General features: G+C 52.6%; 1 protein-coding gene across 1 annotated transcript; it reads right to left on the bottom strand.

Annotated features, from left to right (window-relative positions):
• Nucleotides 1–1,216: 1,216 nt before the first annotated feature.
• Nucleotides 1,217–8,180, bottom strand: LOC125444197 (olfactory receptor 5V1-like). The gene is made up of 3 exons (XM_048516636.1): nucleotides 8,169–8,180; nucleotides 7,620–7,850; nucleotides 1,217–1,933 (listed from the first exon to the last, which is right to left on the bottom strand). Exons 1-3 carry the CDS (start codon nucleotides 8,178–8,180, stop codon nucleotides 1,217–1,219), a joined length of 960 nt encoding a protein of 319 aa, XP_048372593.1.
• Between the last annotated feature and the right edge of the window lie 18,698 nt (nucleotides 8,181–26,878).

The following is a 26,878-nucleotide window of genomic DNA, read 5'->3' as shown; positions in this document are numbered from 1 at the left end:
GGTAAAAAGAAATGAAGGATTCCCTTGGACGATCAAAGCTGACTTAATTGGGAATTGGGTATAATATCTGTTTAATTCTTGTTTGATTCTGGCAGTTTTCACCAGGGCATGAACAAATGATGCTTCTGTTGCTAAAAGTAGTATATAAACTAAATTTAATCCTTGTGACGATGCTTTGGTAGTCCACATGACATAGGAAGTAGATATAACGAGAAGAAAATTACACAGTCCATACAAAGAAACACAAAAAGGTTAATCCAGCCAGCTTTTTCAAACAATCTCACCTAATCCTTATCCTTACCACAATCTACATCCCATGTATTTTGCCAATTCTGTTTTCCTGATTCCCATAGAAGTCTTTTGGGGTGATTGTAGGGGTCTCCCCCTTTCTTTTTTCATAAGCCATGAAAGATGACTTACAATTTATCACTGTATATTGAGTATCAGGGCAAGAAGTTCCAGTTCGATGTTACCTTTATAAATTGTCCTTCTGGTCACCCCAGACAGAAGACCTGGATATACCCAATCAGAAATTTATAGCTTAAAAAAAACTCTATTGAATGATCTTGACCCGTTGCTTTTCCTCTATCTAAACAAATTCCTAGAGTTGATGTTGGGGTCAAATGGAAGAGAGGAGGGTCTTGTGCCATATCCTGAGCTCATTGGATGAGTGAGGGGTAGGATAAATATGCAATAGAAATATAGTATTTTTTTTATTCATGGGGTTTCTACCAATGGTGAGTGACAAAAGTAAGCTGCCGCAGGCTGCTAGGGAGTCCTGTTAAAAAAGAGAAAAGAATAGTGCCACCCATCTTCTTCTTTAAACCAACATAAGAACATAAGAACATAAGAACTAGCCTGCTGGATCAGACCAGAGTCCATCTAGTCCAGCACTCTGCTACTCACAGTGGCCCACCAGGTGCCTTTGGGAGCTCACGTGCAGGATGTGAAAGCAATGGCCTTCTGCTGCTGCTGCTCCTGAGCACCTGGTCTGCTAAGGCATTTGCAATCTGAGATCAAGGAGGATCAAGATTGGTAGCCATAGATCGACTTCTCCACAAAACAGAAGATAGGTAGCCATAGATCGACTTCTAGATTGGAAGACTTCAAGATTGGTAGCCATAGATCAACTTCTCCTCCACAAAACAGAAGATAGTAATATGCTAGTAAGAAATAAGTTGGTAAGAAATATGTTACTTTAACCCCAGCCAATTGCTTAATTCCTTAGAGCTAATTTCCTTAGAGCTGTCTTCACCTCTTTATTTTTCAGGCTGTATATGATGGGGTTTAACATGGGGGTGAGGATGCCATACTGAATTGACACCAGCTTATCTAGAGTATCTGAGTACCCTGAGGCAGGACGCATGTACCTAATGAAAGCTGTCCCGCAAAACAGGAGGACCACTGTGAGGTGGGAAGCACAAGTAGAGAAGGCCTTTTGCCTCCCTTCTGAGGAGCTGATCTTGAGAATGGTGCTAATGATGCGAACATAGGAAGCTACAATGAGGAGGAGGGCGGCGAACCCAAGTGTCATGCTGAAGGTGAGAATCACCATTTCGTTGGAGAATGTACTCGTGCAAGATAGCTGCAAGAGTAAAGGCAGCTCGCAGCTGAAATGGTTAATGGAGCTGGAACCACAGAAATGCAAGCCAATTAAAAAGAGAGTATTGACCAGAGAATCCAAGAAACCAGATACCCAGGCACCCACAACCATCTGGACACACACACGGTGGCTGATGACAGTGCTGTACCTCAGTGGGTTACATATGGCTACATAACGGTCATATGCCATTGCTGAGAGCAGGAAAATCTCTGTTCCAACCATGAAAATAAAAAAGAAGACTTGAGCAATGCAGCCACTGAGAGAAATGGTCTTCTTTGTCGCAAGGAGGTTCTCAAGCATCTTGGGAACTGTGACAGAGGAATAGCAGATGTCAAGGAAGGATAAGTTACTAAGGAAGAAATACATTGGGGTGTGTAGTTGAGGATCGGTCCTTATCACTTGGGGGGGGGGGGGTGGGGGGGGGGGGGGGTGGGGGGGGGGGGGGGTGGGGGGGGGGGGGGGTGGGGGGGGGGGGGGGTGGGGGGGGGGGGGGGTGGGGGGGGGGGGGGGTGGGGGGGGGGGGGGGTGGGGGGGGGGGGGGGTGGGGGGGGGGGGGGGTGGGGGGGGGGGGGGGTGGGGGGGGGGGGGGGTGGGGGGGGGGGGGGGTGGGGGGGGGGGGGGGTGGGGGGGGGGGGGGGTGGGGGGGGGGGGGGGTGGGGGGGGGGGGGGGTGGGGGGGGGGGGGGGTGGGGGGGGGGGGGGGTGGGGGGGGGGGGGGGTGGGGGGGGGGGGGGGTGGGGGGGGGGGGGGGTGGGGGGGGGGGGGGGTGGGGGGGGGGGGGGGTGGGGGGGGGGGGGGGTGGGGGGGGGGGGGGGTGGGGGGGGGGGGGGGTGGGGGGGGGGGGGGGTGGGGGGGGGGGGGGGTGGGGGGGGGGGGGGGTGGGGGGGGGGGGGGGTGGGGGGGGGGGGGGGTGGGGGGGGGGGGGGGTGGGGGGGGGGGGGGGTGGGGGGGGGGGGGGGTGGGGGGGGGGGGGGGTGGGGGGGGGGGGGGGTGGGGGGGGGGGGGGGTGGGGGGGGGGGGGGGTGGGGGGGGGGGGGGGTGGGGGGGGGGGGGGGTGGGGGGGGGGGGGGGTGGGGGGGGGGGGGGGTGGGGGGGGGGGGGGGTGGGGGGGGGGGGGGGTGGGGGGGGGGGGGGGTGGGGGGGGGGGGGGGTGGGGGGGGGGGGGGGTGGGGGGGGGGGGGGGTGGGGGGGGGGGGGGGTGGGGGGGGGGGGGGGTGGGGGGGGGGGGGGGTGGGGGGGGGGGGGGGTGGGGGGGGGGGGGGGTGGGGGGGGGGGGGGGTGGGGGGGGGGGGGGGTGGGGGGGGGGGGGGGTGGGGGGGGGGGGGGGTGGGGGGGGGGGGGGGTGGGGGGGGGGGGGGGTGGGGGGGGGGGGGGGTGGGGGGGGGGGGGGGTGGGGGGGGGGGGGGGTGGGGGGGGGGGGGGGTGGGGGGGGGGGGGGGTGGGGGGGGGGGGGGGTGGGGGGGGGGGGGGGTGGGGGGGGGGGGGGGTGGGGGGGGGGGGGGGTGGGGGGGGGGGGGGGTGGGGGGGGGGGGGGGTGGGGGGGGGGGGGGGTGGGGGGGGGGGGGGGTGGGGGGGGGGGGGGGTGGGGGGGGGGGGGGGTGGGGGGGGGGGGGGGTGGGGGGGGGGGGGGGTGGGGGGGGGGGGGGGTGGGGGGGGGGGGGGGTGGGGGGGGGGGGGGGTGGGGGGGGGGGGGGGTGGGGGGGGGGGGGGGTGGGGGGGGGGGGGGGTGGGGGGGGGGGGGGGTGGGGGGGGGGGGGGGTGGGGGGGGGGGGGGGTGGGGGGGGGGGGGGGTGGGGGGGGGGGGGGGTGGGGGGGGGGGGGGGTGGGGGGGGGGGGGGGTGGGGGGGGGGGGGGGTGGGGGGGGGGGGGGGTGGGGGGGGGGGGGGGTGGGGGGGGGGGGGGGTGGGGGGGGGGGGGGGTGGGGGGGGGGGGGGGTGGGGGGGGGGGGGGGTGGGGGGGGGGGGGGGTGGGGGGGGGGGGGGGTGGGGGGGGGGGGGGGTGGGGGGGGGGGGGGGTGGGGGGGGGGGGGGGTGGGGGGGGGGGGGGGTGGGGGGGGGGGGGGGTGGGGGGGGGGGGGGGTGGGGGGGGGGGGGGGTGGGGGGGGGGGGGGGTGGGGGGGGGGGGGGGTGGGGGGGGGGGGGGGTGGGGGGGGGGGGGGGTGGGGGGGGGGGGGGGTGGGGGGGGGGGGGGGTGGGGGGGGGGGGGGGTGGGGGGGGGGGGGGGTGGGGGGGGGGGGGGGTGGGGGGGGGGGGGGGTGGGGGGGGGGGGGGGTGGGGGGGGGGGGGGGTGGGGGGGGGGGGGGGTGGGGGGGGGGGGGGGTGGGGGGGGGGGGGGGTGGGGGGGGGGGGGGGTGGGGGGGGGGGGGGGTGGGGGGGGGGGGGGGTGGGGGGGGGGGGGGGTGGGGGGGGGGGGGGGTGGGGGGGGGGGGGGGTGGGGGGGGGGGGGGGTGGGGGGGGGGGGGGGTGGGGGGGGGGGGGGGTGGGGGGGGGGGGGGGTGGGGGGGGGGGGGGGTGGGGGGGGGGGGGGGTGGGGGGGGGGGGGGGTGGGGGGGGGGGGGGGTGGGGGGGGGGGGGGGTGGGGGGGGGGGGGGGTGGGGGGGGGGGGGGGTGGGGGGGGGGGGGGGTGGGGGGGGGGGGGGGTGGGGGGGGGGGGGGGTGGGGGGGGGGGGGGGTGGGGGGGGGGGGGGGTGGGGGGGGGGGGGGGTGGGGGGGGGGGGGGGTGGGGGGGGGGGGGGGTGGGGGGGGGGGGGGGTGGGGGGGGGGGGGGGTGGGGGGGGGGGGGGGTGGGGGGGGGGGGGGGTGGGGGGGGGGGGGGGTGGGGGGGGGGGGGGGTGGGGGGGGGGGGGGGTGGGGGGGGGGGGGGGTGGGGGGGGGGGGGGGTGGGGGGGGGGGGGGGTGGGGGGGGGGGGGGGTGGGGGGGGGGGGGGGTGGGGGGGGGGGGGGGTGGGGGGGGGGGGGGGTGGGGGGGGGGGGGGGTGGGGGGGGGGGGGGGTGGGGGGGGGGGGGGGTGGGGGGGGGGGGGGGTGGGGGGGGGGGGGGGTGGGGGGGGGGGGGGGTGGGGGGGGGGGGGGGTGGGGGGGGGGGGGGGTGGGGGGGGGGGGGGGTGGGGGGGGGGGGGGGTGGGGGGGGGGGGGGGTGGGGGGGGGGGGGGGTGGGGGGGGGGGGGGGTGGGGGGGGGGGGGGGTGGGGGGGGGGGGGGGTGGGGGGGGGGGGGGGTGGGGGGGGGGGGGGGTGGGGGGGGGGGGGGGTGGGGGGGGGGGGGGGTGGGGGGGGGGGGGGGTGGGGGGGGGGGGGGGTGGGGGGGGGGGGGGGTGGGGGGGGGGGGGGGTGGGGGGGGGGGGGGGTGGGGGGGGGGGGGGGTGGGGGGGGGGGGGGGTGGGGGGGGGGGGGGGTGGGGGGGGGACCCGAAGGTCTCTGGAAGGTGTACAATGAGACATAAAACAAATACAATATAAGGTCTCATAAAATACAATATAATGATAAAACATTAAAATACATTAAAATACATTATAGCAGCAATTCCAGAGAGTACAAATAAAAATACATGCCCAAATGCATGCACAGATGGTGCCCAACCCAAAGGCCAGGGGGGCCAGCATTGCCCAAAAATGGATGGTATCAGTGATCAGGCAATGCTGAAGATGGCAAAACTGTCGTGGGGGCTACAGAGGGGGCTGGCAGTCTGCGGCTGGCATCCCCAAAGGCCCAGTGGAATAACTCGGTCTTACAGGCCCTCCGGGACTCCTGGAGTCCCTTAGGTGCCCAGGCAACAGATGGTAAAGCATTCCCACCAGGAATGAGGGCCAGGGCCGTGAAGGCCCTGGCCCAGAATGAGGCTCCGTGTCGTGAGGGGCTGGGGACTACCAGCAAATTGGCCTCTGCAGATCGCAGAGGCCTATTTGGGACATATGGGGTTAGACGGTCTCGCATGTATGAATGAATGAATGAATGAATGAATGAATGAATGAATGAATGAATGAATGAATGAATGAATGAATGAATGAATGAATGAATGAATGAATGAATGAATGAATGAATGAATGAATGAAGCGCTCTCATGCAGTCTCTCATGTTTAATAAAATAAAATAAACAAAAACAGCACCAGAGCAAACTTTCACAAGGATTTCTGAATTTCAATTCGATCAATGGCTAATTATACAAGGAGGTCCCAGTAGGGAACAAAACCCCCATTCAGTGCAAAGACAAGCCCGGTTGGTGGGGCAGCAGTGCCTTGCCTCCCACTGTCCTATCAAGTCCGCACCTGTTTCTCCATCCCCCTGCCTGCCCTCTCCCACCCATCCCCCACAGGTCAAGCCAGCCCAGTCCCCCAACATTTTCCCCTACTCCACAAAAAACCAACCTGACCTCTCCCTGCGGCATGGTCCTCAAGCAACCTGCCCAACTGTCACCGATCCCATCACCTCCAGATGCTTTTCCTGTCCCCTCCCCTCATCTAGAGCTTGCTGTATTCTTTATTACAGCAGGCTATACTGCTAGTAAATACATATTAGATTAACGTAAAAGTAAACAAAAAAAGATAGCCTGACACCAAAGCGCAAATCAGGCTGCAACAAATTAGGACTCCAGGATGAGCTGAGCTTGAATTTTCATAGCAGTCGATAGAAACAACAAATATGACTGACATGCAGGTCTACATCAGCTATAAGGGGAAAATCATTGTTGGGAGCAAGTCACAAGTTAGCCAAGGCACAAGAGATTTAAATCTAGGCTCCTGATAGAGAGTGCAGGACAAAAAGAACAAGAAGGATCCTCCACTTGTGGTGTTCCAGAAGGACACAGGTGCTGGGCATCAAGTTTTCAGGTTAACAACTTGTTGAGGCGACGTTTTGGCATTAATGATGGCAGTGAACAATATTCCAGCTTCATGACAGGTAATATTAGAAAGTCATGAGGCTTTGTTATGATGTCTTTTGATCTATCGAAACCATGAAGGGGGGGGGCTAGGTATTGAATATGGCATGCCTATCAAACACAATATCAACATTGAACTCCTGGCCATGAAATCAGGAACCATATGTCACAGCTGATTTCTAATTTAATGATTTCACACTTGGGGATAGACCTGCAGTGGTGGTGAACCTATGGCACTCCAGATGTTCATGGACTACAATTCCCATCAGTCCCTTCCAGCATGGCCAATTGGCCATGCTGGCAGGGGCTGATGGGAATTGTGGTCCATGAACATCTGGAATGCCATAGGTTCACCACCCTGGGACTATAGCTACATGCTTTATATAAACAAAAGGAAGATAAACACACCTGTACTTTCAATCTGAAAGTATTCTCCCCATAAAGATTCTATTTAAAGCACATTTAATATCCTTATTTCTCAGAGTGTAGATCAAAGGGTTTAACATGGGTGTAACAATGCTGTAAAGGACAGAAATAAATCTGTCTTTATCTAATGAATAAGTTGATATTGGCCGAACATAGGTGAAGATGGCACTCCCATAATACATGAGGACAATAATCAGATGTGAGGTACAAGTGGAGAATGCTTTTAGTCTCCCTTCAGCGGAGCTTATCTTCAGGATAGTAGAAATGATGTAGACATAGGAGAGAACTATGCAGATAAACGGGGCCCATCCTATGAAGACCCCAACCACAAGAAGAATGATCTCATTGGGGGTGGTGTCCCCACAGGAAAGGTTCAGGAGGGGAGGGATATCACAAAAGAATTAGCTGAGTTCATTGGCCCCACAAAAAGGCAGGCAGAATGTGAAGTAGGTGTGCAAAGCTGAATTGAGAAAACCACTTGCCCAGGAGGCACCGGCCAACTGGAGGTAAAGTTCTTTTCTCATCATGGCTATATAATGCAACGGGTGACAGATAGCTACAAAACGATCATAGGCCATGGCAGCCAGAAGAATACACTCAGTCCCCACAAAGGAGACAAAGAAGTACAACTGCATGACACACCCAGCATATGTAATGCTCTTCCTCTCAGACAGCAGGTGCACCATCATCTGAGGGACATTAGTGGTGGTATAACAGATATCCAAAAAGGAGAGATTTCCTAGGAAGAAGTACATGGGTGTGTGAAGCTGAGGATCCAGGCAAGCAATGGTAATGATAGAGATGTTCCCCACCAGAGTACAGATGTAAGCGATGAGAAAGATAAAGAAAAGCAGCAGCTGGAGGTCTTGTAGACTGGAGAACCCCAAGATGAGGAATTCAGTCAGAGCTGTTTCATTGCCATTTATTTCCGAGTACTTCCAGTCTTCCATCTGGACAATGAGAAAAAATAGACAAAATGTTACATTGCTACCAACAAATGCCTTCCTCTTTAACAGATAGATAAGTCTGCATTCTCTGTGTGTATGCCTACCTAAACACTGAATAGAATAGAAATGGAAGAATACATAGTAGGTTCTTCGCATCTTGAGAGAGATTCATGAAACTGTTGTCTAGGAGTCAGGACTACTGGGGAATCTTATAGAGAATCTGCTGCAGCCCCACAAAGGGCAGGCATGAGCAGTGAAAATAAAAGTAAGAGGTTTAACTGGGAGGAATAAGGTGTTACCTGTCTGCTTGTGTTCACTCACCAAGCAGGACATGTCTTCCACCAAGGGGAAAAGATAACTAGTTTAGTGATTTTTGAAAAACAAAGGTTGAGAGGAATATAACGGGCTGGACTCGTTTTGGGGAAGAGAGCCCTGTGAAGCTCTTCCTTAAAACACTTTTTATAATGTCCTAAAGATGTTATATTTATGCTGTGTGGAATTGCCCTTCTCTTCTACAGACTAACACGTGAATCACTGACTCTCAAGTGTTCAATTGTTTATCAAGTTAAAATATTCTTAAACCCAAGGCAGAACTGTTGTATGAACCAACCAACAAAAACCACCACCAACAAGATAGCCCATTGATAAGATAAAGGCACAACGATGGTGGAAAACACACAGGTTCACAACGCCTAAACTATTTTACTAGTTTAATATTCACACCTTCCCATGTAGAACTTCTTCCCTCTCAATAGGATTATTTTGAAACAACTGATTACTCATACATTTTTCACACTCATGTTATACCCACTCACCTTTGACACATTCTTTGCAATATCCAATCCCCCAAAAACTTTTATCTGCATTAAAAGTTATGATTTGTTTATAAGATGATCATAAATGTTTTTTGTCATTTGTATAGTTTTCATATGAAGAAAAAAATCATCAAACAAGTTGGCAAGTCAGGATGAGAGCTAGGAAGAAAGAGAGAGAAAAAATGAAGGTGAAATGGGAGGAGGGAAAAGTTAAAGAAGAACAAAAACCATAGGTTAGTGGGGAGTAGTAGTTAATGTGTTGGACAAATGAAGGGAAGATCTGGGTTTAAACTCCTACTGAGCTGTCTGGTTTTATTCTGATCTTCCTTCAAAGAAACACACGTGATTTCCCCTTTCCCTGTTGATTCTTATAACTGTATGAAGCAGAACAAACTGAAAGGGTTATTGGTCCAAGTTATCCAGTGACTTTCATGGTTGAAAGGGAACTTGAACTTGAATCTTCCTGTTCTTGTTCCTTGTTGATCTCTGTGGTACTACTGGACTTGAATCTGGTCCTGTCCTGATACTCTATCCACTATACTGGCCATGAATTTCACTAATAACTTTGGACCAATTATTTTTTCTCAGCTTAACCCACTTTACAGCATTGTTGTGAAAATAAAATGGAGAAATGGATACTCAGGTATTCAGGTAACCCTTGAAGGAAAGATGGCATATAATAACAAGCAGGAAAGATGAAGGAAAGATGGCATAAAATAACAAGCAGATTATTAACTCCCATTATTAACTCCCTTTTACCTTGCTGCATTCTTAAAATAAGCAATTTTTTTTCAATTCAATTCAATGTAGATGCTGCTATGAAAATTTAAGGGTTTTAATGTTACTGTTTATATTTGGATTTATTGTTTTATCTGTTTATGGGCCCTATACACCACTCAGAGCCCTTTGGGGGTTGAGCAGTTAATGAAGCACAATAATAACTATAACTATAACTATAACTATAACTATAACTATAACTATAACTATAACTATAACTAATTATAATTATAAAAAGCTCCTTATTTATTATAGCTCTTTCCATACCTTGATTTTGTTTGATGGTTCTTATTTCTGCTGGGTATATCAACTATATGATCTAGGATTTATACTCATCCATTTCCACAATATATGTCTTTTTATCAGACTCTCTTCCTCCTTAGTTGTTATCTCGGAAAGATTATTGGCATGTCTGGATTCATACCCATCTTTTCCCAGAATTCAGCAACACCCGAAACTGAAAATTTTAAAATACTCATTATTAAAATTCAGCGCAACAGAAGATGCCTGATTTTACATTTGCTTCAATCTCTCTCAATCTCATCTCTCTCTCTCTCTGTGTGTGCAAACAGAAAAAAGTTGATGTGAAATGGGCATTGCACTTGCAGTGATTCCTTAGATCAGGAACATTAGAAATAGTCCATCTGTGATCACAGCAGTGACAACAGCTGTTTCTGTGCACTGCCAAATTTATGCTGTACAGAGATGTGCATAGATGATTAGAAATCATACTTCAGCCAGTATTAACATCAAGTCACTTTACCCCCCCCCCCCCAAAAAAAAGCATGTGTGTGGATATTTAGCTGAGCAAAAATTGCAGCATTTGTGAAACAAATCCATGTTAAGGGCATTAAAAAGCCTGTATAAATTGGAATCTACAGGTGCCCTAAAGAAAAACAGGAATTTATTCCAGCATAACAAACACACCAGAAGAACTTATTATGCCAAAGACCAACAACATTTGACAAGCTAACAAAACAATTTAAAAAGTATATGTGTAATAAAAAATACAATAAAATTTCAATTAAAGTATATGATATACAAAGTATATAATATAAAATTAGATAGATAGATAGATAGATGAGAGAGAGAGAGAGAGAGAGAGAGAGAGAGAGAGAGAATGAATCTAAGGAAGATCCTTTCCCATTGTAAACGAGCACACTTTGTGCAGACATACCTATCCCGATGGATGAATTCAGACTTACTTTAATCAAAAACCATCCCAATAACCAAATGAAAGTGTTCTAAACCCAGTACAGGGAAATACAAGTTAACTCTACTGTGGAGTGAATGGTAATTTGTTGGTCCACACTGCTTTCTCCAGGACTATTCAGAACAGTCACTTATTCATCTTTCAGCAACCACATGAGATTTACAGAGCAATCCTAAGCAGAGTTGCCCCATTATACACCTTTTCTAATTAACAGATGTAGGAGGAGATAACTGTTTAGGATTGCCCAATTAGTTCCTAATTAGTTTTTCTCTATCAATGCCAGGCATAATAATTCTAGTCTGTAGTTTTCCAAGGTTTCTGCTAGTGTACACCAGTGATCTTCCAAGATTCTTTTTCCCCCCTATTAGCAAATTTCACACAAATAAAATTCAAACTAAATGTATCTCCATGCTTTTCTCATATCTGGGAGTTTGCAATAACGGGCGCTTTGTGGATTTATCTCCATCTTCAATTTGGGTTGGATTCATTTTTTTTACTTTGTTTTGGATTTTGTTTTTTGGGAGGTTGCTAATTCTCGCTCAGATTATTTTTTTCAGAGCCCCTGCTACACGTGCCTTTTGTCCATGAAGATCCCATGGTCCTCAGCAAAAGCACTTTCTCCTCTCTTTTTAACCAGTGGAAAAGATGACTGGATCCAAGTCTTTATTGTAATCAAGTACAATTTTATACTAGCCAGCCTAGCAAATGGTCAAACCAATCGCTGTTCATGTTCTCCTGCTACAGTGGAGAGACACTATCAATGGATAAATCCTTGCTGCCTAATTGGAAATAAGAGAGTCTGAAGGAATCTGTAAATGATCCCATTAATCCACTCTGAGGAATCCCCTCCAGGATGAAATTCTCTTGCATAGTTCAGCTTTGTAATAGCTGTAAAAATGGCATCGTTTGTTCCATATACACCAGCTCAAATTTATTTGAAGGCCCAATTCCAAATGTTGGGACTGATCTTTATGGTTTGGGCTTAGTGTAACTTAAGGACTGCCTTCTCCCACAGGAGACTTCCCATCCACTCTAGTCATCTTCAGAGGCCCAGGTTCAGATGCCCCTTCCATCTGAGACTACACAAGCAGCAACCCGAGAAAGGACCTTCTTTGGAACTCCCCCTCAGGGAAATTTGTCTGCCGCTCTATTGTTTTCTTCTGCCATTGGGTGAAGACTTTTTTTGTTTGTTTGCATATGACCAACATATAATCAACTGGCCCTTTTGCCTGGTGTTACATGAGTTTCTATATTTTTATTGATTTTTAAATAATGCCATGTATTAAATTATTAATTGAAATCACATTTCAATGTTGACGTGTTTCCACCCTATTTAGGTGGAAAAGGAGCCTGGACATATTTTATATTAATAAAAAATAAATGCCAGCTTGAATACTAAAAATAATGAATGGCATTTAGAAAATATTTTATATATTCAGATACTATTAAATTAGGGGAACTTACAGCCTCATCCTAAGGGGAGGGGCAAAACCATTATGAAGGCAATGCAAGTGTGCCATTGCAAATGCCCCTTATGCAGGTGCACGGGAGAACTATGTTGTTGAAAGAAAGCATTGGCATTGGCAGGGCACACACAGCTCTGGAGTGCCCAAATGCAGAAGTTGCCATGGTGCCAGTGCTGCTCTGTCACAGCTGGCACAGAGGAAGGGGTAGTCTGGGGGCACTCCACAGGCCAGAGACAACTTCAGTCCATTTTCAAAGGGTTTTCTGCCCAGGAATGCCCCCTCTGTTGACAGCTGATTCAGACCACTGGGATGCATTTTTTTCCAGGTGTCTGGGGATTTCTATTTTTTCCCCTGCTAGCCGAGTCACTCAAAACCCCATTGGAGGTGCTGTGGCTGCCATTACCAAACCATCCCCACAGTGGATTGCACTCTTAAGCATGCATCCCATTGGGTTAAATTAAGCCACTTTTTATGTTGGTGAAGAAGACTAGGAATCCAGTTGATCACCAAGACATGAGATCTGCATAAGCCATTAGAATTGTGTGCTATAAGAATTCATTGAAACTGAAAAATAATATATACTGAATAATATTAAGATCCAGTTGGATCTTAACTTCTGTAACCTGATGCAATTTAAATCAGCACAATGTAAATATGTCCTGTTAATTTCAATAGACAATAAACTCAGTAAACTATTTTTTGTGTGGATTGTGTCCTTTCTTTCTTAAATATATTGTGGCTACCTGCTGGTGCTTCGTGGGCCAGCAGAGTCACTGGCAGAATCATGTCATGATTTGTGTGAATTATCTCTGTTGTTCCCTATAGGGGAATTTCCAGTTATTTTTTTTAAAAAAAACTTTTTAGGACTTCCTGCGCTGGAAATTCCTTTGGAGGGGGCAAGGTGGTGCTGGAGCTGCTTCGCCCTTACCCATGAGCCCTTCTGGATTGGGGTGTTAAGCCGATACATTTATTGGTTATTTATTTATTGGTTAAACTTATATACCGTCCTCCCCCAGAATCAACTAAATGAATAAATAACAATTAAAATAGATATGTTCGAAAACAATGAAGGTCTAAAATTTAATCAGGATTCTTGACAAAAATCAAATGTTATATTTCACCCATCGAAAGGTACATTCATGGTCTGATTTTGGATTTACTAATGGCCCCAAAGCAAACAAACTATCTGGTGACCCTCCAACATGGATATGGTGGCAAAAAGTAAGGCATAGACTTAACTTGCCTCTTAACAGGAATGAAAAGTGTTCCATTTTTACTGGGTAGTACCTGAATGATGGCTATGAATGTGGAGGTTCTCAGTGTATGGCCATAATTCTTGGAGAGTAAGAACCTTAAAGTTAAACACCTCTGACTTGGATGTCCAAGGCTGAACCTTGGACCTCAGATCTCTAAAGCTAAGCAGGGTCAAACCTGGTATTTGGCTGGCTGACCATCAAAGAAGTTCAAGGAATGCTACACAGGCAATGTCAAGCCACCTCTATTCATCTTTTGCTCAGGTGCAGCCTGGTGGCACTTCCTATGAAAGGAGCTCGACAATACGCAGACTGCTTCTAAGAGCTTTCCCATGATAATTCTCAATAAATACTCCAGTCATTTATCAGAGCTTTGTATTAATTAGCATGAAATATGACATCTCAAAATAATTAAAATATTCCCCAAATACTTAGCTTTTTTTATTTGTTCCAATAGGTAAGCCTCTAAGGTATGAATTCAGAGATTATGTAATCTTTCTTATATGATCTAGCTCATTTTAAAAACAAGGTTTTTGGAGGTTCCTTACTACTTCAGTGCTCTCACTATGAATGCACCATGATAAAAACACATCTTGTATAACTCTGGACATGGACATGTGAGAGTCAAAACTCATAGTTATACTACAGGTATATTCACTCTCAGGAAGAAATAGATTGTTGAAAGACGCAGAAAAACTCATCTATATGATGAACAACAGCAGCTACGCTGACTCAACAAAGGGAGACAGAGACAGACATTGAGTAGGTAAGGGAAACTTTTGCCTGTTGCCTATGTTTACATATGAAGAGAGTGCAAGAGGGTGAGATCCTTCATTATAAAGAGCATTGGTTAGTTTGTGTAGTCAATATTGTGCATAGCCAATATATTTGTAAATGTATTCCCTGCCTTTTCCTTCTCTGGGATTGCTATAGAGTAGCTGTTAAATTCCAAAAAGAGCAGCTTCTCATGATGAGGTTTATCTAGTGTTTGGCTGTGCTATTTTTTACAAACTAATTACAGTGATTTCTGGGAGGGGGGGATGGAGAAAAGTTCTGTTCCATTTATGCAATGGACAGCTATCCCTGGCTAGCTATCCATTAACAAAACATTTAGTTCAGCTCCAACCTAGTACTTGTTATAGTTCGGCATTTTCACAGCTCACATGCTTGTACAATTTGCTTATAGATCAGTGTATTTTTATTGACTACCATGAGATAACATCAGAGTAAGAGGACGTAAACTGTCACAAATAATCTGTGGAGCTCCACAACATACTGCTATTCAGGCCACTTTGAAAGCTGGTGCACTTTCATTTGTGTGCCTTGGTCTATTACAGCCAATGTGCGATTATGTGTTTGGCACTGTTCCCCTTAATTCAGAATCTGATTTTTGCTACATTTTTTTTTTCTCAACTGTAGGTCGGCTAAGAAAAATAATACAATGGAAAACCAGACATCTGTGAAGCAATTTGTTCTTTTGGGAATTTCAGATGACGCAACAGTCCAAGTTTTCCTCTTCCTGATGTTTTTATCTATTTATCTAATAACCCTGGTAGGGAATATGCTTATCATGTAAGTGATAAGGACCGATCCTCAACTACACACCCCAATGTATTTCTTCCTTGGGGGGGGGTGGGGGGGGGGGGGGGTGGGGGGGGGGGGGGGTGGGGGGGGGGGGGGGTGGGGGGGGGGGGGGGTGGGGGGGGGGGGGGGTGGGGGGGGGGGGGGGTGGGGGGGGGGGGGGGTGGGGGGGGGGGGGGGTGGGGGGGGGGGGGGGTGGGGGGGGGGGGGGGTGGGGGGGGGGGGGGGTGGGGGGGGGGGGGGGTGGGGGGGGGGGGGGGTGGGGGGGGGGGGGGGTGGGGGGGGGGGGGGGTGGGGGGGGGGGGGGGTGGGGGGGGGGGGGGGTGGGGGGGGGGGGGGGTGGGGGGGGGGGGGGGTGGGGGGGGGGGGGGGTGGGGGGGGGGGGGGGTGGGGGGGGGGGGGGGTGGGGGGGGGGGGGGGTGGGGGGGGGGGGGGGTGGGGGGGGGGGGGGGTGGGGGGGGGGGGGGGTGGGGGGGGGGGGGGGTGGGGGGGGGGGGGGGTGGGGGGGGGGGGGGGTGGGGGGGGGGGGGGGTGGGGGGGGGGGGGGGTGGGGGGGGGGGGGGGTGGGGGGGGGGGGGGGTGGGGGGGGGGGGGGGTGGGGGGGGGGGGGGGTGGGGGGGGGGGGGGGTGGGGGGGGGGGGGGGTGGGGGGGGGGGGGGGTGGGGGGGGGGGGGGGTGGGGGGGGGGGGGGGTGGGGGGGGGGGGGGGTGGGGGGGGGGGGGGGTGGGGGGGGGGGGGGGTGGGGGGGGGGGGGGGTGGGGGGGGGGGGGGGTGGGGGGGGGGGGGGGTGGGGGGGGGGGGGGGTGGGGGGGGGGGGGGGTGGGGGGGGGGGGGGGTGGGGGGGGGGGGGGGTGGGGGGGGGGGGGGGTGGGGGGGGGGGGGGGTGGGGGGGGGGGGGGGTGGGGGGGGGGGGGGGTGGGGGGGGGGGGGGGTGGGGGGGGGGGGGGGTGGGGGGGGGGGGGGGTGGGGGGGGGGGGGGGTGGGGGGGGGGGGGGGTGGGGGGGGGGGGGGGTGGGGGGGGGGGGGGGTGGGGGGGGGGGGGGGTGGGGGGGGGGGGGGGTGGGGGGGGGGGGGGGTGGGGGGGGGGGGGGGTGGGGGGGGGGGGGGGTGGGGGGGGGGGGGGGTGGGGGGGGGGGGGGGTGGGGGGGGGGGGGGGTGGGGGGGGGGGGGGGTGGGGGGGGGGGGGGGTGGGGGGGGGGGGGGGTGGGGGGGGGGGGGGGTGGGGGGGGGGGGGGGTGGGGGGGGGGGGGGGTGGGGGGGGGGGGGGGTGGGGGGGGGGGGGGGTGGGGGGGGGGGGGGGTGGGGGGGGGGGGGGGTGGGGGGGGGGGGGGGTGGGGGGGGGGGGGGGTGGGGGGGGGGGGGGGTGGGGGGGGGGGGGGGTGGGGGGGGGGGGGGGTGGGGGGGGGGGGGGGTGGGGGGGGGGGGGGGTGGGGGGGGGGGGGGGTGGGGGGGGGGGGGGGTGGGGGGGGGGGGGGGTGGGGGGGGGGGGGGGTGGGGGGGGGGGGGGGTGGGGGGGGGGGGGGGTGGGGGGGGGGGGGGGTGGGGGGGGGGGGGGGTGGGGGGGGGGGGGGGTGGGGGGGGGGGGGGGTGGGGGGGGGGGGGGGTGGGGGGGGGGGGGGGTGGGGGGGGGGGGGGGTGGGGGGGGGGGGGGGTGGGGGGGGGGGGGGGTGGGGGGGGGGGGGGGTGGGGGGGGGGGGGGGTGGGGGGGGGGGGGGGTGGGGGGGGGGGGGGGTGGGGGGGGGGGGGGGTGGGGGGGGGGGGGGGTGGGGGGGGGGGGGGGTGGGGGGGGGGGGGGGTGGGGGGGGGGGGGGGTGGGGGGGGGGGGGGGTGGGGGGGGGGGGGGGTGGGGGGGGGGGGGGGTGGGGGGGGGGGGGGGTGGGGGGGGGGGGGGGTGGGGGGGGGGGGGGGTGGGGGGGGGGGGGGGTGGGGGGGGGGGGGGGTGGGGGGGGGGGGGGGTGGGGGGGGGGGGGGGTGGGGGGGGGGGGGGGTGGGGGGGGGGGGGGGTGGGGGGGGGGGGGGGTGGGGGGGGGGGGGGGTGGGGGGGGGGGGGGGTGGGGGGGGGGGGGGGTGGGGGGGGGGGGGGGTGGGGGGGGGGGGGGGTGGGGGGGGGGGGGGGTGGGGGGGGGGGGGGGTGGGGGGGGGGGGGGGTGGGGGGGGGGGGGGGTGGGGGGGGGGGGGGGTGGGGGGGGGGGGGGGTGGGGGGGGGGGGGGGTGGGGGGGGGGGGGGGTGGGGGGGGGGGGGGGTGGGGGGGGGGGGGGGTGGGGGGGGGGGGGGGTGGGGGGGGGGGGGGGTGGGGGGGGGGGGGGGTGGGGGGGGGGGGGGGTGGGGGGGGGGGGGGGTGGGGGGGGGGGGGGGTGGGGGGGGGGGGGGGTGGGGGGGGGGGGGGGTGGGGGGGGGGGGGGGTGGGGGGGGGGGGGGGTGGGGGGGGGGGGGGGTGGGGGGGGGGGGGGGTGGGGGGGGGGGGGGGTGGGGGGGGGGGGGGGTGGGGGGGGGGGGGGGTGGGGGGGGGGGGGGGTGGGGGGGGGGGGGGGTGGGGGGGGGGGGGGGTGGGGGGGGGGGGGGGTGGGGGGGGGGGGGGGTGGGGGGGGGGGGGGGTGGGGGGGGGGGGGGGTGGGGGGGGGGGGGGGTGGGGGGGGGGGGGGGTGGGGGGGGGGGGGGGTGGGGGGGGGGGGGGGTGGGGGGGGGGGGGGGTGGGGGGGGGGGGGGGTGGGGGGGGGGGGGGGTGGGGGGGGGGGGGGGTGGGGGGGGGGGGGGGTGGGGGGGGGGGGGGGTGGGGGGGGGGGGGGGTGGGGGGGGGGGGGGGTGGGGGGGGGGGGGGGTGGGGGGGGGGGGGGGTGGGGGGGGGGGGGGGTGGGGGGGGGGGGGGGTGGGGGGGGGGGGGGGTGGGGGGGGGGGGGGGTGGGGGGGGGGGGGGGTGGGGGGGGGGGGGGGTGGGGGGGGGGGGGGGTGGGGGGGGGGGGGGGGGGGGGGGGGGGGCGGGGGGGGGGGGGCCGGGGGGCCGGGGGGGCGGGTGGCGGGGGGGGGGGGTGGGGGGGGGGGGGAGAGTGCATTAAGACCAGCAATCAAATTTGGTCTCTTTACAGAATCTGACCTTGCTGTCTTATGTGCATATAATTGTTGCCATTGCGCAAATCTCATCTGCCGATGGGAGGAAAAAGGCCTTTTCCACCTGTTCTTCCCACCTCATTGTAGTTTTCATATTTTATGGTTCTTTGATATTTGTATATGCACTACCAAAGAAAGAAACTCTGAAGGAAGTGAATAAGATCTTCTCAGTCTTCTACACAGTCTTAACCCCTCTAATTAATCCCCTTATTTATAGTTTAAGAAACAAAGAGGTTAAAAAAGCTCTAAGGAGACTTGTAAATAAATGTGGGATTTCTAAATAATTTGTCAGGCCGTTTCCGCACGGCCTATTTATGGCGCCCTGGGAACGGTAAAAACGCCGTTCCCAGGAAGCCATTCACACAGATGGCGCTGCTGCTAAACAGCAGTGCCAACCTGGCGTCGCTCCCCCTCCCCCAGGGCGGCATCAGGCCACCCTGAAAAACAACCCTTTAAAGGGTTGTTTTTCCCGCAACAGCATGTTCCCGGCGGCGCGGTGCGAACAGCACCGCCGGGAACACGCTGTTTCCCTTCCCCGTCCCACTCACCTTGTCTCCGTCATCAGCCTGCTGGCCGTCGAAGCCCCTGGAGGTCGGAGGGCAGCGTGGGCGGGGCTTCGACGGCCAGCAGGCCGACGACGGGGACAAGGTGAGTGGGACGGGGAAGGGGGAAGAAATCTAGGCTGGCCTGGGCCACTGCGGTGAGCAGGGAGGACTCGGCTGGCGGGCCTGGTGCCTGTGCTCCAGGTGGCTGCTGCCGGGGGGGGGGGGGTGCAGAGGAGGCAGAGATGCTAGAGAGGCACAGAGTGGTGCATGCAGGACTTACTGGAGGCTAGACCAGGCTATACCCCACTCGAGCAGGTGGGGAGAAGGAAGAGAGAGCCAACTGTTTTTTTTTTTCTAAACTAAAACCTCAGCCTTCAGGTTAAATTGCCAGGTTGGCACTTTGCAATAAATAAGTGGGGTTTGGGTTGCAATTTGGGCACTCGGTCCCGAAAAGGTTCGCCATCACTGTCATATAAAAATGTTCAGTGTTCTCATTGTATAAGAACTTGGAAGTGCAGCATTGTCTGAGCATAGAACAGGTAGGGTAATCTCACAGATATAAATTAAACATCCTGCCTAGTGCCTAGAGCAGTGGTGGCGAACCTTTGGCATCTGCCGGCCTCTCCGGAGGCCACCCGCACGCTTGCATGCGAACAGCCTCCGCCTCCACGCCGGCAGAATACTTGCTGGCGTGGAGGCGCATCGACGGCCGTGCGGAAACAGCCGTAGAGATGCAGAGTAATTAGATTAAACTAGATTAAACAATTTTTTCTACTACGACTCTCAAAGCAGCTTACAATTGCCCTCCCCCCAGCAACAGGCACCTTGTGAGGAAGATGGGGCTGAACTGTGACTAGCCCAAGATCACCCAGCAGACATCAGGTGTAGAAGCGGGGAAACTAATCCAGTTCACCAGATAAGAGCCCACTGCTCTTAGCCACTATTTCATGCTGTTATTGATTGTGGTAATACTTTGTCCATATGTTAAATGAGGGATCTTTCTTATTTAAATATTTTGCAAACTGAACTTCCCACTCATCAGCATACTTTCAGAAGAATAGCTATGTGATCTTCAGTAGAAGACCTAGATTCAAGTCCAGTATTATTTCAGAGGCCGACAAGAATCTTGGGGTATAATCTCTCAATACTTACTCACTTCATCATTAGCATGGTGGAGAAGAGTTAGATTTATATCCCCCTCTCTCTTGTAGGAGACTCAGAGGGGCTTACAAACTCATTTCTCCCCCCCCCCCACAATAACTACCCTGTGAGGTAGGTGGGGCTGAGAGAGCTCAGAAGAACTGTGAGTAGCCCAAGGTCACCCAGCTGGTGTTTGTTGGAGTGTACAGGCTAATCTGAATTCCCCAAATACAGCTCAAGCGGCAGAGCGGGGAATCAACCCGGTTCCTCCAGATTAGAGTACACCTGTTCTTAACCACTACGCAACGACTGCTAGTGTTATATTTACTTCATTTTGTTAACATTTTTTTTAAATTATTATTTGTTGCCTTAGGTTATTCAGGTTTGTTTGTTTGTTGGAGAGGCATGAAAAGGAAAGAATGACTATTTTTAATTAAACTTAAAAAAATTACAAAACTTCCTGTGATTGTGATAATTCACTTGTTACAGCTCACTCAAACAGGTCTCTGAAGAGGAAGAACACTGGTTTTCTAAATAATAGTTCCAAATAACAAATAGATGTATTTTGATACCTTAATGAGTATTGCATCACATATTCCAGAGGGGAATTTGCTAATTGTTTTGAAATTCCTTCTTTAAAATATCAAGAGGTTGTTCTCTGTAGACAGTCCGTCTCTCCCCTATATAATTGCAGGCAGGGGCTGATGGGAATTGTAGTCCATAACATCTGGAGTGCCAAAGGTTCGCCATCACGGGCCTAGAGGTTCTTACCTGAATTTTTAGATTTTAAGTACTGGAAAGATCTTCTAATTTACTGGCACTGGATTGGATCGAAAAGGTCTCATCCGTTAAAGATGGATCCATTTTTCACTGCAAGGTGTCTGCTAGTGAGAGAGGGTTCCACTGGAGGAAAGTGTGGTTCTGCCAGAGAAAGACACTTTACATGTTGCAAAAAGAGATGAGAAGATTCATGCAAGGAGAAAGTTATCATACCATGGAAAAAAGCTACGTTAGAATTCTGCTCCCCAATATTTATTTCCGTATGTGTTGGGAATTTTTTTTTTAATTGTTCGAATCTGAATTTGTATAGTCCAGATACAAGTGAACCCTCTGTATCTGCTACTTTTGAGATCTTGACCTAAGTTATAAGCACAATTGAAAAAAAGACATGGTCCCAATTTTGGGGAGGATGGGGGAGGGAAATAACAACTTAATGCATTTACCTATCCAAATGGCATAGGCCGCTGTTCGCACACCTGACTCTTCTTCCCTCCCCCCAGGGCGGCGTCAAGCCGCCCTAAACAACAACCCTTTAAAGGGTTGTTGTTGGGGAGGGAGCGTCTTCCCTGCGGCGCGGTGTCTCCCGTCTCCGCCCCACTCACGGTGTCCTCCTCGTCGCCTGCGGGGCGTCGCAGCCCTGCCCACACTGTCCTCCGACCTCCAGGCGACGAGGAGGACACCGTGAGTGGGGTGGGGGAGGGCGCAGAGGCCAAACAGTCCACAGTTATTTACCTTTTAATTATGTAAAATCCATACTAGCAGCTACTTTTCCCTGAGATAGGAACCTCGTGTGCAAAATTCACAACAGCATCTTTCATACCTCTGATCTTTAGAAGTTTAAGATATATTTGAAGTCACATTAAAATTTCAAAAATGACGTATTAGTTCATTAGGGGGGAAACCCTGCAAAAATAAACTTGAAACAATACCTTCATCTGAATCAACTAAGAATGGGTGATCCAGAACAAACAATGGAATGGCTAGATCCAGTAGCCTCCATCACACGGAGAAAAGAAATCTGCACATAACAGTGTATATAATTAATTTTTGTTCACTTTACCAACTACAGAGAATAAACTTGATGGCCTCAAGACAAGTTAAATCCCTAGAGCGTTTCAACCCAAACTTCTAAATTCCTTAGGGATAGGCTGCTACAAAAGCAACTAAGAATTAAAATTCCATAACAGCACCACTTTGTGGGGAAATTAAGGGCTTGCAGAGAACAATGTAGTTTTAAACCAAGTGAAGCACACACTGGCCCCTTCCACACACGCAAAATAATGCGTTTTCAAACCACTTTCACAACTGTTTGCAAGTGGATTTTGCTATTCCGCACAGCTTTAAAGAGCACTGAAACCACTCGCTAATTCCCCCCACACTAAAAGGGGCAGACCCCAGCATTTTGTTTAACACATAGAAGCCTTCCCTCAGTCTTCCTTCTTGGCAGGGGAGGATTGGGGGCATTTTTGTGCAACACTGGTGAAGCCCTGGATTTGAAGCATCAGTTGAGTCGGGATGGTAATTTTCTTCCTTACTGAACGTATAGCATGAGCCAGGATCTGTGAATGGACAATAGCCTTAAAGATAGTTGCATTGTTATCACTAAGAAGCAAGGATATATACAAATACAACAAATACAATACCTTTAATGGCATATAAAAAGTGGTAAAATACAAATTAGGTTAAAACCAATTGACTAAAATTTCCCACAAAAGGTCTTCACATATGAAATCCAAGTACCTTTGTTAAAGAAACTCTATGGCAGCTTCAGTTCAGTAGTGTGAGGGATGATGTCACTAAGCAAGTACTGAAACTATTTCCTTGTCTGATCTCACTCGAAAATTTCTTCAAGATGGCCTCGAGAAAAAAGCAGCGATAGACTGCCAAATCTTTACAATGAGAACTGATGTTCAATTGTTTTACAGGTAGAAGCCTTCGCTCGCGGAACAAGTCCTGTTCTCCTGTGGCAGGGGAGGATTGGGGGCATTTTTGTGCAACACTGGTGAAGCCCTGGATTTGAAGCATCAGTTGAGTCGGGATGGTAATTTTCTTCCTTACTGAACATGCCATAGCACAGGATCTTGCTACCTTAAAGATAGTTGCATTGTTATCACTAAGAAGCAAGGATATATAAAAGTGCCTGTCCTTCCAGGATAGTTAGACAAAATTGTAGAGATGCTCTGATTTTGAATAGCTTGATAGAAGCTACAATATAAAAACAGATGTTCAGTGGTTTCTACCATCCTTGACTGGCATGAACAGTGTTGAACAATGATGGAGAGTGAGATGAGAGAGAGATGGATTCATCCAAGATAGCCATCACTTGCCTATCTCTCTAATCAAGTTCTCTACCCTAATCACCGCAGCCAAGAAAACGTGCTCCCCCCTGTATTTTTCTCTCCCATTTGAATGGGGCCACTTGGCACACTACCTGTATTGCTTAATAAACCCTGCTCAAAGGAGAGCCATAATGCTCGCCAGGTTTACTGTTATGCCTTCTGCCTTGTTACATGGCAGATTTAATAAGCAAGAAAAGGCTAAAAGATTGTGCCCATGTAACGATGGCTCAGTTGAATCTCTGGCCCATCAATTTCTACACTGTCTCAGATTCAAGGAAATCAGATCCAAGTATGTGAATCTTACTCCTTTACCTTTACCCCATCTCCCCGATTTAATTAGATTACACTACTTGTTGGACAATCCTGATCCTTCTCTCTGTATGATAGTGGCAGATTTTCTCCAGGAAATTACTTAACGCCAGTAGATTTCCTTCAACCTAGCATTTATTTCCTGTATTGTATATGCTTTTTAATCTGTTTTTTTAATTATTGTTGTACTGTTGTCTATGCCAATAAAGGCTTGCTATGCGATGCGATGCGATGCGATGCGATGCGATGCGATGCGATGCGATGCGATGCTATCTCTCTAATCATAAAATTCAGCTTTCGTTGAGGAAGCAACAGAATGAGAATACAGAACAGAACACTATGCTGACGGGGTACAAATGTTAATTACAAAAGAGGATTAAAGTGCACATACAGTTTTAATAAGTGACTGAGGTTCTTATATAAACATGAACAGATGTACATAACACTTACAAAGATACATGGTTGGAGCCATGAAAAGAACTTTTATAATAGACTATTTATGACTCATGCCGTGAGCTAATTAAGTCTTACAACTTTTGTGCAGATCATAAGAGATGTTTGCTATCTTTGCTGCTTATTCTCTTCTCGGGGAATAATTACTCTTAAGGGTTGGAAGATGTCCCATTTGTGCCTAAACACAACCTCTCTCTGGTTGGCAAATAGCCTCCAGGGTTTTTTTTGCTGTATCTTTGTAAGTGTTATGTATGTCTATTAATGTTTACATAAGAACACCAGTCACTTATTAAAAAGGCACGTGCACTTTAATCCTCTTTTGTAATTTATATTTGTAGCCAGTGGGCATAGTGTTCATGTTCAATCCTGTATTCTGGTTATGAACATTGCCCATATCCTTTGTATCTTGTACTTTCTGAAGCTACAGAAAGCCCAGCTACTGTTCTCATTCTGTTATCTCTCTGACCTATGTGCGAAAGCTGACTTTCCAGTCCCTTGTACAAAACAGGTAATTTCTTTGCTGCAGTGCTCCTGCATAACATGTTTTCCCTAATGACAAGTTCATTTCTCAGAGGAACTGTGCAGATAGCATCTTTCAGCTTTATTTTTCCCCTTTATATCTAAAAAGCAATATGGAACTTTTAGTTCCGAGTTGTGACTGTTGCCAAAATTCCTAGCCATAATTCATCTTAAGTATATACAGTTCTATGAGTTCTTCAGAAGTACCATGTTTGTGTTATCATCTCAAAATATTTGACAATTAGGGAGTATTTTATTGGCCAACCGTATTATCAGTAATGAATTGGGAAAGATAAAGTGCTTCATTTTCCCTTGAGAACAGAAAACACACTAGACAGAACAAAGCATGCTACATATAAAAGATCTTTCTCTGAGTAGCCTGTATTGCACAGCAGAGTTTAGGGTCCATTTGTTAGACTTATCAGACTGCTTATATACTAAAGACTGAAGATCTTTCAACATATAGGACAAAAAGCTGCTTTGGTTTCTATCTGTCCTTAAAATCTTTCAGATCAGTAAACCATTAACAAGGTAAGAGAGAGGACCCGTCCATCTATTCTGATTAAGATATGTTGCTGCAATTGCATATGAACAAAACTGGCCTAGTGGGGAAAATTCAGGAGAGTACTGGTTAGGGTCTAGACAGGTCAAGTTCAAAATTTTCTAGGAAGGAGATGGTGGTATGCAGTCTACCATGAATGAAGCCACAGTCTAGCATAAATGGAATATCTAGTTTTGAGCATAATCCCAATAGTTATCATCTGATGACCCGCTTCACATAAATTATATCTGATTTCTACAATGGGAGTGTTGTAAAGGCTACAATATCACTATTTCCATACTGAAAAATGGGGTGGGGGGAGCAAAACGAAGGAAATCTGTGCATGGGGTGAGATTCAGATAGATATTTCCTGAGTTCTGCTCCTTCCCTAGCTATTCAACTTTGCACTCTATCGACATATCCTGGATTCCTGTGGAACAATCAGAGGCCCCTTCCACACATGCAAAATAATGCATTTTCAAACCACTTTCACAACTGTTTGCAAGTGGATTTTGCTATTCTGCACAGCTTCAAAGAGCACTGAAAGCAGTTTGAAAGTGCATTATTCTGCATGTGCGGAATGAGCCAGAAATTCTAGGTTAATGTACCATGGTATAAAGAGCTCCTTGAAAGTTGGAAGCCACTGGTTTCTATAGAGCTCTGGCAACTAAACATGCTTCCATTTAAAAAGATTTTTAAAATAAAAAATCGACTTAATACGTTATTATCCAGTTCTCTATTTCCCAGCTATGTTACATTGATTGTTTACAGTTGAACATTGTTTTACTTGTATTTTGACACGTTTTTTGATAGTGGTATTTTGGAGCAATATATTAAAAAGTGTTAAATATATAACAAGTAATCAGTTGACAGAATCTTGGGCCCCTTCTGCACACACAAAATAATGCATTTTCAAACCACTTTCACAACTGTTTGAAAGTGGGTTTTGCTATTCCGCACTGCTTCAAAGAGGACTGAAAGCAGTTTGAAAGTGCATTATTCTGCACGTGCGGAATGAGCCTTGGCGAAAGAAAAACACTTCCTTACCATTTTCAACATTGTTAGGTTCAAATGACTTATCAGACTTCCAACCTGTTAGTTTTAAAATATTCCGAACAAACATGGGCTTTAAGCTGTATTGTAAATCATACCTGACATAAAAATAAGCAATGTAAAGCATGAGGACAGCCTGATTAAAAGTTAAGGTGTTAGGATTGAATATTCAGTGCATTTTTTGAAGCTCTGTTCCTCAGAGTTGTCAGTCCTGCTGAGCACCTTGCAAGCACACTTAAGAAGAGGCAGAGCAAACTAGATACATTATAATCATGCAACATCAGAGAAGAAAATGTGTTATGTGGGTCCTCTGCCATTAAGTCAATTTCCAACATATGGTAAACCTTTAAGTTGATGACTTCCTAAACATCCCAATGTTAACAGTCTTGTTCTGGTCTTGGGCTCATTCCGCAGATGCAGAATAATGCACTTTCAAACTGCTTTCAGTGCTCTTTGAAGCTGTGCGGAATGGCAAAATCCACTTGCAAACAGTTGTGAAAGTGGTTTGAAAATGCACTATTTTGCATGTGCGGAAGGGGCCTTGGAAACATGGTGTCCTTTACTAAGCCAATCCATATCATTATGTCCGTAAAATTATCTACATTAGTAAGAGAAAGAAAATCTTCATAAAAGTTCATTGTTGTGATATTAAGGCACTTCCTACTAGGTATCAGATGACAATCTGGAAAATCAGTACACTCACATAACACAGAGAGATATAGAGGGTACCAGGATAATCATTTTCAAGAATGGATGGGTCAGAAATACCTATGAAATTTAACACATCTGTCAATTCATAAGGACTATTCAAAATGAACAATCTCAGTAGTGGATAAAAACTGGGAAGTGATGAGAAAGACTGGCTAACAAATCACCAGTGGTTGCAACTACTAGTAATTTTTATGTCTAAACTATTGACTCCCAAAGTAGAAGTATTCACTTCTGAATCCATAATTCAGCTTTCTGATGAGGATGAGATGAGGATGAGATGAGGATGACAATGACAGTGGCAACTTATGTGGTCACACAGGTTGTGCCTGCGAGATTACCTCCTCCAACATATGCTCCCAAGAGCAATATGCATGGCAAATAGCAATTTGCTGGTGATCCCTGGCCCAAAGGCTATTCAGCTGTCCTCAGC

The sequence above is a fragment of the Sphaerodactylus townsendi genome, linkage group LG15, assembly GCF_021028975.2.
Source record: "Sphaerodactylus townsendi isolate TG3544 linkage group LG15, MPM_Stown_v2.3, whole genome shotgun sequence".
NCBI classification, from domain to species: domain Eukaryota; kingdom Metazoa; phylum Chordata; class Lepidosauria; order Squamata; family Sphaerodactylidae; genus Sphaerodactylus; species Sphaerodactylus townsendi.
This window is presented reverse-complemented; position numbering and strand designations above follow the sequence as displayed.

Excerpts from the sequence above, each read along its gene's own strand:
- LOC125444197 (XM_048516636.1), bottom strand. Across the intron at positions 1,934-7,619 it reads GAAATCTCTCCTTTTTGGAT|ATCTGCTATTCCTCTGTCAC; the intron begins ATCTGTTATACC and ends TCCTTCCTTGAC.